Source organism: Bos javanicus, chromosome 25 (assembly GCF_032452875.1).
Source record: "Bos javanicus breed banteng chromosome 25, ARS-OSU_banteng_1.0, whole genome shotgun sequence".
Lineage (NCBI taxonomy): Eukaryota > Metazoa > Chordata > Mammalia > Artiodactyla > Bovidae > Bos > Bos javanicus.
In genome coordinates, this window is record NC_083892.1 from 26,081,974 (window position 1) to 26,094,916 (window position 12,943).

The window sequence follows — 12,943 nt, forward strand, 5'->3', positions numbered from 1 at the left end:
AACCAGTCCCTGGAGCCAAAAATCTCAGGGACCACTGGTCTAGGGTCATCTAGAGGCATCTCTCCAGCCCCTTGCCAGGGGTCAGGCTCATCAAGGCTATGGAGAGGGAAGCACAAGGCAGGTCAGTTCAGCATACCCAGCATCCCCTTGACTAGTCATCAGAGTCTGCGAGGTACCAGAAAATAAAGCCATTTTATTATTATTTTTTTATCCGCCATTGTGGCCTGAGGAGTGGGAATGGAAGGGAGGGAGGCGAGGCTGTCGGCCCCAGCCGATGGTCCTCTACTTGGCCTGGACTGTCTCCTCCAGCCTATCCAAGCGCTTCTGCAGCTCCTGCACCGTGGCCTGGAGCTTTCTCATCTCCTCCTCCAGCCGGGATATGGCATCCTGGGGAACCCCAGGCAGCATTAGCCCCAGCCCCTCCTGGGCCACTAGGCCGCCTCCCATGAGCCCCCAGGGCTTGGACCCCTTTGCCTCATCCAGAGAACTGCAGGCCTATAAGCCTGGAACCTGTTTCCTGAGGCCTCAGGATTATCCACTCCCAGCCCCAAAAGGATCCCCAATATTGTGTATGTGGCTGCCCCCAAACGCCAGCCTCTTTCCACTGGGTCAGTGACCACATCAGTAGCAGCCCCTGCCCTACCCCACCTTCCTGCCCTGGTTCCCAGGCTCCCATCTGCCTCTCACCGAGCTGGGAGCACCACTGGCCTCAGGTGTCGTCCTCTTGCGCCCAGTGTCCAGGCCCCGGTTGACCCTCAGTTCCCGGCTCTTGGGGGGCACGTAGCCATCTTTGAGGGAGATGAGGAGGGGCCCAGCATCCCGACCCCCCAGCCACTCCTCAGCCGTGAGGGCAGCATCAGGCCCTGCAGTGGGCGGGTACAGGTCTTCCTGGAACAGGTCCGACTGTGGGGCAAGGCCAGGACTGGTTAAGAGAGTGCTCAGGCCACCCACCACCCGACCACTCCGAGAGCCTGAGGGGGGACCTGGGAGCATCACCTTTCTAGGCACCGTCATGGCAATGGGTTCACACTTCCGCTCGTGCAGCTTGTAGAATCTGTGGAAACGGGAAGGTGAGCAGTGCCCACAGCATGGCTGGGACTAAAGGTCAGCATGGGGGTCAGCGCTGCTCAAGGAGTGCACTCAGGTCAGGGGCAGGGGCAGTCACCTGGCAATCTCACACTTGTTCACCTCCAGACCACGTTTGGGCATGTAGCCCATTCCACGCTGGGACTCCTTGGAACTGAACATAGAGAGATAGTGCAGGAACGGGGCCTCAGAGGTGATCTCGAAGTACCGGATAGAGCTGTCCCCCTGCAGGCAGTAGGTGCATGGGAGGGTCAACACCAGCAGATGCCTCCAGCTGTGGTCCTTTCTAAGTCCCCCTGCCCACCTCACTCCCCTGACCCCCTGCCCAGCGGGGTCACCTTGCCACAGAGGTAGACGATGTTGGTGTCAGGGTCAAAGAAGGGCAGCAGGACACCACTGCTCGTGTCCAGTTCCTGCAGAGACAGTGGCTCCTCCAGGTGCTTCTGTAGAGATGGGCAAGAGACAACCATGAGCCGGGCCATGTCAGGACTCCACCACTGGAGGAGTGGGGCCCGGGGCTGAGAGGCCAACCAGCGGAAACCCCCATCTCATGGTGGGTAAACAGGCCCTGCCCTTCCAGCCAGGCACGTGGCGGGGCAGAGGGTACTAAACCTGGTCTGTGCCCAGTACTCACCGTGTCCCACAGTGCCACCTGCCGCTCGCTCATGCGGCTGAAGCCTGTGGTCAGGATCTTTCCATCGGATACAAACACGGCACGCACGGGCCGGGTCCCCTCATGGGGACGGTCTTTCTCCTGGAAGGAAAGGGAGGGGACCAGTCAGGCATCCGCACACACCCTCTAAGGGCCAGGCCCCAGCTGGGAGTTGGAGAGGGCAGCATCTAAGGGAGCCTCATCAGGGGTGGGGGGTGGGGGGGATTAAGCTCCTAGGGTCAAAGGTCAAGGCAACTCACAGCTACTATGGTGCCTTTTCGGGGCTCAATGATGCGGACTCGCTTGTCACGGCAGGAGGTACAGATGAGGGCGCCATCTCGGCTCCAGTCCACGCTGTAGATGGTGTCCGGGTGCACGTCGGAGCCCAGCGTCAGCACGGCCGCCCCCGTGCCCACGTCCCACACCAGGATCACATTGTCGCAACCTGGGTGATGTCCCCAGTGTCAGAAGCCAGGAGCCTCCCCCCTCACTATCAGGTAGCCAGCCCTCCCCGCATCTCCCCCTTGGCACCTGCGCTGAGCAGCACGTTCTGGGCCGTGGGGTGCCAGGCCACAATGCCCACGCGCTTGGTGTGGCCCTCCAGGGTGACGACAGGCTCCCGCAGGGGCAGCGTCAGGCCCCCATCGGGGATCTCCCACACCTGCAGAGAAGAGGCGAGCGAGCGAGTCTTGGTGGCACCCAACATCAGCTCTAGTGCCTGAGCCCCCTCCTGGCCCCTGGGTCCCCCCTACACTCACCATGACGGAGCAGTCCTCGGAGCCACTGGCAATGACGTTATCATTGTGTGGGCACCAGGCGATGTCCAGCACCGGGGCCGTGTGGCCACAGACCATAGGCACATTCTTGTCTACACGGCCAGTCTGGAGGACACAGCGGGGCTTCTGAGGGAGGTGCTCTGGCCCTCTAAACCCAATCCCACCTCCCCACGCCCCTTCAGAGAGGCACAGAGGGGAAAGTTGTGGGGTCCCTGGGAGGCAGAGAGGGGCCTAGGGTGGGAGCATTTGGGGCTCCTCCCCAGTCCCAGAGCTGTCTGGGCAACTCAGAGGGCTGGCCACAGGTAGCGCAGGATGGACATGCGGGCTTGGTCCTGCCCCTCTGTCAGACCCTGGCCAAGCTCCTGCCAGCTCCATCTCAGCTTCTTATCCATGTCCTGGGGCCTGGTACCCCCACCCTCACCACCACCCCAGATTCTTCCATGGCACGACAGGCCAGGGTCCCCAGCATGAGACAGGCTGAGGGTGTGGTTATATCAGGGCTGGGGCTCCCCAGGGAAGCGTGTGTGAATGATTGGCCTGTGGGAACAGGTCCCCACGAAAGGACAAGGATGGGGAAGTCTGTTATAACGGGTTTAAAATGGCTGCTTCCGGGGACGGCTGCTACAGCAGGGTTTCCTGTGTGAAGCGCGGGCCCAGCTCTTACTCCGACAACCACTTCCTCTTCTCTATGTTTCCATCGGGCCTTTTAAGGTAACAACTGAGGGCCCATCTCCCCTTCCTGTCTCACCCCCCAAGAGCACGGGAGTGTGCTGGGGCGGGGGGGTCCGCAGACAGCAGGGAGGGCAGGATTTGAGGGAGACCAGGGTTGGGGCCGGGGAGAGGGTCTCTTACCTCATCCCTGCCTGTGAGCTGGGAGCCACTGAGCTCGCTGGGTTCCCAGGGGCTCAGGGAGGTCCCTCCAAACCCTAAGAGCACTGCTGGGCCCGCCCAGACCCCATCCCAGGCCTCTCTCTGTGCAGGAGAAAGCTCCAGGCTGAGACTTGGGAGGGCTAATCCTGGGTCTGCAGGACTTGCTATTTGGCACTTCCCGTGTCACCCCCTACCCTGAGCTTCAGCTCCATCCGAGCGCTGCATGGAGGCGCTGCAGGAAGCGTAAGGTTCATGTGGCTCAACCCGGTTTTGCAGGGGACAGCACTGCGGCCCGGGATGGCTGGGTGACAGTCACCTCATCGGGGCCGCCAGGGAGCCACTAGTGACCTGAGGCCCCCTTAGGAGAAGGACCTGTCCCCAGGGCTCCAGGGGCTCACCTTGCCCAGGGGCAGCACCAGGAAGGCCCCTCCCCCACTGGCCTCACAGATCAGGGCCACGAATTTGGGGTTGACAGCACAGAAGCCACTATCCCAGGTGTTCTGTGAGACGCGCACATCCTCATAGCACTGGTCAGCCTTGGCCGGCTGTCCAAACACGTGGCGGAACTTGCTGGAACGGACCACCTGCCGGCTCATCCTGGTGAAAGAGGGATGAAAAGCTTTTCTCACCTCAGGTCAACCCTGACCTTCCAGTGGCCCCCATCTCTCCCAGGACACCCACCCCTCAGTCTGGCGGTCATGGTCTCAGCTAACTTCCCTGCCGCTCTCCTCTGTCACTGACATCCGGCTACCCTTATACATGCCTTGCCCACCCCTCCTCATCCCTGGCTGACCTGCAAGGCCCACCGTCTCAACCCATCCCAGGCCTGGCTTCCGTACCCTCGGCCTCCACAGCAGAGCCTGGGGTGAGGGGTAGCACCTAGTGCCAACTTGACCACGGACTGGCTGACAGACACAGGGCCCATCCTCTCTGATGGGCCACCCTCCAGGGCCTCAGGACAACAGCTTGGAGGGTGCACTCAGCCTCAGCGTCCAGACCTCACACCCACATGAGGAGTCGCCTAAAAGGCAGGGGCCCTCCCCACCTCTAGGCCCAGGCTGGACACATGGAGTGAAATGGCATGTGGGTTTGCCTGGGAGGCATGTCCCTCGTGGCCGGAGGGCTTCCCCAGCGGGTCTCGGCACCAGAAGCAGGCAGATGGCTGGGGTCCCAGCATCTCCTCCTTCTCACACCTCATCTTCTTGCCCCAACTTAAGCAGGTGCCCTTAAGTGCCTTCTCCACCCCACTGAAGCCATCCACAGGAAGGAAGCAGCCGGTGCTCACTTCTTGGAGGTGTAGCGAGAACGATTTTCCTCCACGGCTGGGTGGACAGCGAGCAGAGCCAAGGGACCTGCCTCTGGCTCTCCAGGCTCCAGGCCCCATGCTGGGGCCCCAAAGCATCTCCTGCCAGCCTGGTGTGGGGGTCCCACGGCCTCTCCTCCACTGCCTCCCTCGTGCCTAGCCCTTCTCCCTTGGAGCTCCCGCCACCCTCACCCACCCTGGGACTGGAGGAGGCTTGTGGATCCACCTGTCCAGAAAGCGGATGAGGCGCCTGTGAGAGGAGCTGGCTGGGGGCAGGGGACCCGTCCAGGAGGGAAGCCGGGGTCTGGGAACAGGGGAGCCCCAAATTGGAGGCTGGGAGACAGGAAGCCATCGCCCCACCCTGCCTCCTCCCCCACCGCAGGTACCAGGCCCCGGAAACCACGGAAAGGGGAACTTGGCCTTTTCTTGTTTTGCTCTCAACCCCTTCCTGTCTCCAAGCTCAGGGCAGCTACTGGGCTCACCCCACCCTGCCCCTCACCGCCACCCCAAAGACTCCGTTCTGGGGAGAGGCCGGCCGGCGGGTGTCCTGACCCCCGGGCTCCCCCACCTCCATCTTGGCTGCGTGGTCCCTAACCCTCGCCCCCTCACGGAGCTCTGGGACACACGGGTGGACCCTCCCACGCGCACCCACACGCTCAGGCGAGTCCCTCCACGCGGGGCGTGGACGGGCCCCGTCCCCACCTCAGAGCCAGCGGCTCTGACAGTCTGTCCACCCCCACGGCCGGCTTCTGCCAAGCTCTCGCCTGCCCCACAGGTGGCCCAGGGCAGCGATGCCGAGCCCGGGTCGCCGGGCTCCAGCCTTACCTGCGGCGGAGAGATGAGCGACCCCCCAGACGGAGGAGGGCGAGGAGGAGGAGGAGGAAGGAGCCGGCGGAGCCTGAGACCGTCCGCGGAGGATGCTCTTGTCAAGACAATGAATGAGAAGCGGCGGCGCCCGCCTCCTCAGGGGTGGCAGCGCCCCTTTGGGCGGAGCTCTTAAAGGGGAGAGCCCTTCCCTCCGCCGAGGCGCCGCCTCGCCCACCAGCCCGCAGCCTCCCCTCCCTTCCCGCCGCGGCGCTCAGCGCCTCAGCTGCCAATTCCAAACCAAAACAGATGCTGCTGGCCAGTCGCTGAGAATCTAATCTGCACTTTTTTAATGTCAAATATGCAAAAATAGCCTGTTCCTTCTTCCCTTCTCCAGCCCACCCCCAGCCTACTCGCCATCCTTTCCCTGGCATTCATAAAATGGCCCATCAGTTCCCTCAAAGTGGGTCTTAGTATAGCCCCCATCCTTAGCAAAGGCTGTGTTACCATCTCTCTGCCCCACCTCCAGTCAGGGAACAAGTGGCGGGGGGCAGCAAAGAGGAGGGGGAACGTTGTGTCCACCTGCACCCTGGAGACCTGGGGTCTATTCAGGCCCCTACATGTACAAATGGGTGGCCTTGGGAGGGTCACTTAACCTCTCTGGGTGTGTCTTCACCTAGAAGCACCCCACCCTGCCTGCCTCCCAGGGGCAAATGACATAATTTGGTGTTATAGAGGTGAAAGAGTCAGAGTTTCTGCTCCAAAGAGCTCTCAGCCCACTGGAAGGACAGGCACAAATAACAGCTCCAAGAACTAAGCAGAGGCTGGAGCCTGGGCTTGAGACTCAAGAGGAAGGGGTTCATTCCCATCCTTTGGTTCAGAGACTGTGTCATGGAGGTTGCCATGTGAAGGTTCAAGAAAGGCCACTCCAGAATCAGATGCTTTATGGATTTGACTCTCGGATGTCACACCTCCTGAGTGATCTTGGGCGGATTCCCTAACCTCCTTCGGCAGCCTCAGTTTCTCCATCTGAAACAGCGTCTGACTCACCTCATGACGTTATGAGAACAGAAAGCCTTCTGCACCTCACCCAAAGTGTAGCAAGTGCTTAATACTACTACCTGGCATGTAGGAAAAGTGAGCCCACACAGAGGACTGCAGATGCAAGATATGAGCAGACATATTCTAGACATCATTTGAGTAACTGGTCAAGCTGTGCCTGAATCCCTTAACCTTTAATAGGTTCCCTTTCCCAATTAAGTCAATGCATTTGAGTTGGACTTCTGGCATTTACACCCGAAAGAGTTCTGACTGGTACACCTGCCAGGAAGGAGACAGGACCACAGGCCCTTCCAAGGTGCAAGATACCCATAGTAAAGAGGGACTGAAGTGCTGAACTCAGAATATCCAACCTCGTTAGCAAGGCCCGAAAGATCTCCTCTGGTCTGTCCTGCCCTAAAGGGTCTGTAGAACATGATGCAGTCAGCCCAGAGAACCTTTGCTCCGTGGTATTCAGGATGCCTCAGCGATGCTTTCTCACCTGTATAAGGTGCACAGCACTGCTCACTTACCCTAGAGTGCGTACCCATCACCCAGGTTCAATAATTACCATCAATCAGGACTCTCTGGTGGATGAGTAAGGTTAAGAATCTGCCTTGTAATGCAGGGGACAATGGTTTGATCCCTGGTCCGGGAAGATTCCATATGCTGCAGGGCAACTAAGCCCATGCACCATGACTACAGAAATCCGAGCACCTGAGAGGCTGTGCTTCACAACAAGAGAAGCCACTGCAGTGAGAAGCATGTGCAACTAGAAAGCAGCCCCAGCTCGCTGCAACTAGGGAAAGCCTTCGGGCAGCAACGAAATCTCAGCACAGCCAGAATAAAATATATAATAAATAAAAATTTAACAGACGTCCCTGATGATCCAGTGGTTAAGGCTCTCTGCTTCCAATGCAGGGCACACGGGTTTGATCCCTGGTCGGGGGACTAGGATCGCATATGCTGTGTGGTGCAGCCAAAAAATAAAAATTAAAAAATAAAATAATCTTTAAAAATAAAAATAAAGGTCTTAAAAATTTTTTTAAACAAACAAAAAACCCAGTTACCCAATTACCATCAACTGGGAAGCAACAGTTAGAACTGGACATGGAACAACAGACTGGTCCCAAATCGGGAAAGGAGTACGTCAAGGCTGTATATTGTCATCCTGCTTATTTAATTTATATGCAGAGTACATCATGAGAAACACTGGGCTGGAAGAAGCACAAGCTGGAATCAAGATTGCCAGGAGAAATATCAATAACCTCAGATATGCAGATGACACCACCCTTATGGCAGAAAGTGAAGAGGAACTAAAGAGCCTCTTGATGAAAGTGGAGCCTCTTGATGAAAGAGAAGAGTGAAAAAGTTGGCTTAAAGCTCAACATTCAGAAAACTAAGATTATGGCATCTGGTCCCATCACTTCATGGCAAAAAGATGGGCTAACAGTGGAAATAGTGGCAGACTTTACTTTTTTTGGCTCCAAAATCACTGCAGATGGTGACCACAGCCAAGCAATTAAAAGACACTTACTCCTTGGAAGGAAACTTATGACCAACCTAGACAGCATATTAAAAAGCAGAGACAATACTTTGCCAACAAAGGTCTGTCTAGTCAAGGCTATGGTTTTTCCAGTGGTCAGGTATGGATATGAGAGTTGGACTGTAAAGAAAGCTGAGTGCCAAAGAATTGATGCTTTTGAACTTCAGTATTGGAGAAGACTCTTGAGAGTCCCTTGGACTGCAAGGAGATCCAACCAGTCCATCCTAAAGGAAATCAGTCCTGAGTGTTCACTGAAAGGACTGATGTTGAAGCTCAAACTCCAATACTTTGGCCACCTGATGCGAAGAATTGACTCACTGGAAAAGACCCTGATGCTGGGAAAGATTGAAGGTGGGAGGAAAAAGGGATGACAGAGGATGAGATGGTTGCATGGCATCACCGACTCAATGGACATGAGTTTGGGTGAACTCTGGGAGTTGGTGATGGACAGGGAGGCCTGGCGTGCTGCAGTCCATGGGGTCGCAAAGAGTCGGACACGACTGAGCGACTGAACTGAACTGGGACTTAGCTGGTGGTTCAGTGGTTAAGAAGTCACCTTCCAATTCAAAAGACATGGGTTAGATTCCTGGTCAGGGAACTAAGATTCCACATCACGGGGCAACTAAGCCTGCATATCACAACTACTGAGCCCATTTGCCACAACTAGAGAGAAGCCCTTGCTCTGCAATGAAAGATCCCATGTGCTGCAACTAAGATCCGAGGCAGCCAAAAATAAGCAAATATTAAAAAGAAACAAGAAACAGTTACCAACATATAACCAATACTGGTTCCATCTTCCACATTATTTTCTTGGAATCTATTAAATTCCAGACAGAATAGCACTTCAACTTAAGTACTACTGTATTTATTTTTAACAGATAAAGACTTTTCAACTCAGAGTTTTTAATAAAATTGCATTAACTTTACAGATTGATTTGAGAAGGATATTAAGACTTCCATCCATGAATGTAGTGTATTTTTCCATATATTTATGTCTTTTATATCCTTTAATATAATTTTATAATTTTCTCTGTAAAGTATATCATTAGATTTCTCCTCACAGGTGTTATTATATTTTTGTGGCTATTTTGAGTGGATTCTTCTCATTTGAGTTGTAACCTTATTTTATTTCCTTTTATTTAAAAAATATGTATTTATTTCATTTATTTGGCTGTGCCAGGTCTTACTAATACTTGCAGCACATGGAAATATCAGTCTTCATTTCAGCTTTTAGTTGCCGCCTACGGAATCTTTAGCTGTGGCATGTGGGATCTAGTTCCCTGACCATGGATGGAACCCAGGTACTGGGAGTACAGAGTCTTAATCACTACAGCATTACTTAAAAACTAAAATAAACTTTATTTCCATACAATAAAATTCATCTTTATTTCCATACAATATAACACACTCAGTTTAAGTACAATACATGGATCAATTAGTTTTGACAAATGTATATACCTATGTAATTACCAGGCTTCCCCAGTTGCTCAGCAGTAAAGAATCTGCCTGCAATACAGGAGATGCAGGTTCAATCCCTGGGTCGGGAAGATCCCCTGGAAGATGGCATGGCAACCCACTCCAGTATTCTTGCCTGAAGAATCCCATGGACAGAGGAGCCTGGCAGGCTGCAGTCCTCTGGGTTGTAGGGAGTTGGACACAACTGAAACGACTTAGCAAGCACACGCATGTAACTACCACCATTATCGAGATATGATTTTTCCATCATTCCCAAAAGTTCACACCCTTCTACAATCAATTCCCACCCTCAGACCCCAGCAACCATTGATCTACTTTCTGTCAGTATAGACTAGCTTTGCCTGTTCTAGAATGTTCCATACAGATGAAATCATACAGTATGGGTCTGGCTTTTTTCATTCATTTCATGAGAAACCTGTATGCGGATCAAGAAGCAACAGTTAGAACCCTGAATGGAACAACTGATTGATTGAGGATTGAGAAAGGAGTAAGACAGGGCTGTCTGCTGTCACTGTTTGTTTAATTTATATGCTAAAAACATCACGAGAAATGATGAGGTACAAGCTGGAATCAAGATAGGCCCAACAAACATCAACAACCTCAGATATGCAGATGATACCACTCTAATGGCAGAAAGCAAGGCAGAACTAAAGAACCTCTTGAAGAGGGTGAAGGAGGAGAGTGCAAAATCCAGCTTAAAATGAAACATTAAAAAAACTAAAATCATGGCATCCAGCCCCATTACTTCATGGCAAATAGAAGGGGAAAAGGTGGAAGTACTGACAGATTTCCTCTTCTTGGGCTCTAAAATTACTGTGGATGGTGACTGCAGCCATGAAATCAGAAAATGATTGCTTCTTGGCAGAAAAGCTATGACAAACCTAGACAATGTGCTGAAAGTAGAGACATTACTCTGCTGACAAAGGTCCATATAGTCAAGGCTATGGTCTTCCCAGTGGTCACATACGGTTGTGACAGCTGGACCATAAAGAAGGCAGAGCACCAGAGAATTGATGCCTTTGAACTGTGGTGCTGGAGAAGACTCCTCCTGAGAGTCCCTTGGACAGCAAGGAGATCAGACCAGCCAATCTTAGAGGAAAGCAACCCTGAATACTCATTGGAAGGACGGATACTAAAGGAGAAGCTCCAATATTTTGGTCACCTGATGTGAACAGCTGACCAACTGGACAAGTCTCTGATGATGGGGAAGACTGAGGGCAGAAGGAGAAGAGGGCATCAGAGGATGAGATGGCTGGATGGCATCACCAATGCAACAGACATGACTGTCTAAAAAATACAACCCAAAAGTGAATTTTGTTTGTTCTTAAAATATATTTATTTTTTAATTGAACGATAATTGCTTTACAGAATTTTGTTGCTGTCAACAAAATTGATGAAGAGAGGTTCAAGAGGGATGGGGCATATGTATACCTATGGCTGATTCTTACTGATGTTTCACAGAAAACAACAAAATTCTGGAAAGCAAAAGTGAATCTTATCATCAAAAGTAGGACAACCAGATATTATATGCCTCCTATAAAATAATAAATTTATGTGTAGCATCACCTTTGCAGTATTCTTGTCAAAATTATCATTGTCATCATTACCACCACCCAGAAACTAAGCAAGCCTCTAGATTTAACTTCCCTGGTGGCTCAGCTGGTAAAGAACACACCTGCCCAATGCAGGAGACACAAGAGACGCAGGTTCAATCCGGCTTTGGGAAGATCCCCTGGAGAAGGAAATGGCAACCCACTCTAGTATTCTTGACTGGGAAATCCCAGGGACAGAGAAGCCAGGTGGGCTACAGTCCATAGGGTCGAAAAGAGACAGACACGACTGAGCATGCACCTATACACATGCATATATATATGCATACACACACACACACACACACACACACACATATATATATATATGATCTTAGTTCCCCGACTAGGGATTGAACCTGTGTCCTCTGTACTGGAAGGCAGATTTTTAATCACTGGACCACCAGGGAAGTCTCCCACATAAGTCTTTAAGTAAAGCGGTGCCTGGGTCTCATTTGCAAGAAATTACTCTGATAGCCTGGACCCTGCCCCTGTGACCCCCAGGCCTTCTCACCGTTGTGGTCCTCACCCACCTGCAGGCTCTGCCCTGACCCACATTCAAGAAGCATTCTGGTTTTAAGTGGGAGGCCCCTAAGGATGCCTTGTGCATAGGCTCAGGCTTAAGCCAACCTTGCCGCCACTTCTCACCAGCCATCTACTCAAGCAACTTTCCCCAGCTTTATGAGACGATCACTGCTCCAATTTGATGGACAAAAGAGGTGAGAACTCTTTCAACCCCTCTGCTCCCACCAGCAACCACATCTTCATCTCCTATAAACAATCACAGACCGTCATCACAGAGTGGGTGTCCTCCTGGGGTCCAAGGTTAATTCTTCCCTCTTGGGACACATTCCTTCCCACTTCTTCAGTGACCTCACTCTATCGTTTAACCCCCTTCTCCTGCATTACCACATTCTCCTCTCCACAGACCTTCTCTCTTTAGTATCTAAAAACAAGCTGAGGTCCCCTGTGTCTTTGGGGGAACCTCTCTCCACTTAGCAACCTCAAACCACTTCCCCAACTCTGTCTTACTTCACAATCAAGTTACTTGAAAGAGCTGTTTACACTTGTTGAATACACTTCCGCATTTCCTACTTAGTCTCATGGGTCTGTCTTCTGTCCCCACCTTCCCACACAGACGTGTCTTGGCCGCGACCACCAATAATCTCTTGGTCATTACATCAAAGGAGCATGCTACTGATGCTACTCCCTCCCTCTGGAATCTTTTCCTTTCTTTGGTGTCTGGGCCTCACTATCTCATAATCACCTGCAATGCAGGAGACACAGAAGACTTGGGTTCAATCCCTGGGTTGGGAAGATCCCCTGGAAGAGAAAAATGGCAACCCACTCCAGTATTCTTACCTGAAAAATCCCATGGACAGAGGAGACTGTCAGGGTACAGTCCAAAGGATAGCAATGAGTCAGACATGAGTTAGCGACCACGCATGCATGCACGTCTCCTAATTCTCTTCTTTGCACTGCAGCTCTCTCAGGGCTCTGCAGGGTGTCTCTCCCTTTGCTTAACACACTGTCTGTAGGCTGCTCCCTAAGACACCACCTCTTCTCCCAAACTCCCTACACTGTCTCTTTCACATCAGCCACTTCAAATATATATAAATACATATATATAATTTAATTTGCTGCACCAGGTCTTAGTTGCCGCATGAGGCCCCCTGCATCAGGAGTGAGGAGTTTTAGCCACTGCACCACCAGGGAAATCCCTGCAACTTCACGCTTTGACAGTCCCCAGGCTGTTTCTGTGGCCTAGTCCTGTTCCTTGTGCTCCCTAGTTCTGACTACCAA

At 52.8% G+C, this 12,943-nt stretch overlaps 1 protein-coding gene across 3 annotated transcripts; it reads right to left on the reverse strand.

Annotated features, from left to right (window-relative positions):
• Positions 1-173: 173 nt before the first annotated feature.
• Positions 174-5,598, reverse strand: CORO1A (coronin 1A). 3 transcript variants are annotated; one of them, XM_061401543.1, is made up of 11 exons: positions 5,513-5,598; positions 3,783-3,981; positions 2,497-2,619; positions 2,270-2,399; positions 1,999-2,183; positions 1,721-1,840; positions 1,425-1,529; positions 1,166-1,311; positions 997-1,054; positions 688-903; positions 174-387 (listed from the first exon to the last, which is right to left on the reverse strand). In XM_061401543.1, exons 2-11 carry the CDS (start codon positions 3,978-3,980, stop codon positions 283-285), a joined length of 1,386 nt encoding a protein of 461 aa, XP_061257527.1. In that variant the 5' UTR covers position 3,981; positions 5,513-5,598; the 3' UTR covers positions 174-282. The 3 variants fall into 3 exon arrangements, with proteins under 3 accessions (XP_061257527.1, XP_061257528.1, XP_061257529.1); XM_061401544.1 differs by lacking the exon at positions 5,513-5,598 and adding an exon at positions 4,914-5,004; XM_061401545.1 differs by lacking the exon at positions 5,513-5,598 and adding an exon at positions 4,884-4,970.
• Positions 5,599-12,943: the final 7,345 nt, after the last annotated feature.

Coding starts and splice junctions, on each gene's coding strand:
- CORO1A (XM_061401543.1), bottom strand. CDS start 3,980: ATGAGCCGGCAGGTGGTCCGTTCCAGCAAGTTCCGCCACGTGTTTGGA. Junction 2,184..2,269: donor GAACGTGCTGCTCAGCGCAG/GTGCCAAGGGGG, acceptor GACATCACCCAG/GTTGCGACAATGTGATCCTG. Junction 1,530..1,720: donor AGGTGGCACTGTGGGACACG/GTGAGTACTGGG, acceptor CCATCTCTACAG/AAGCACCTGGAGGAGCCACT.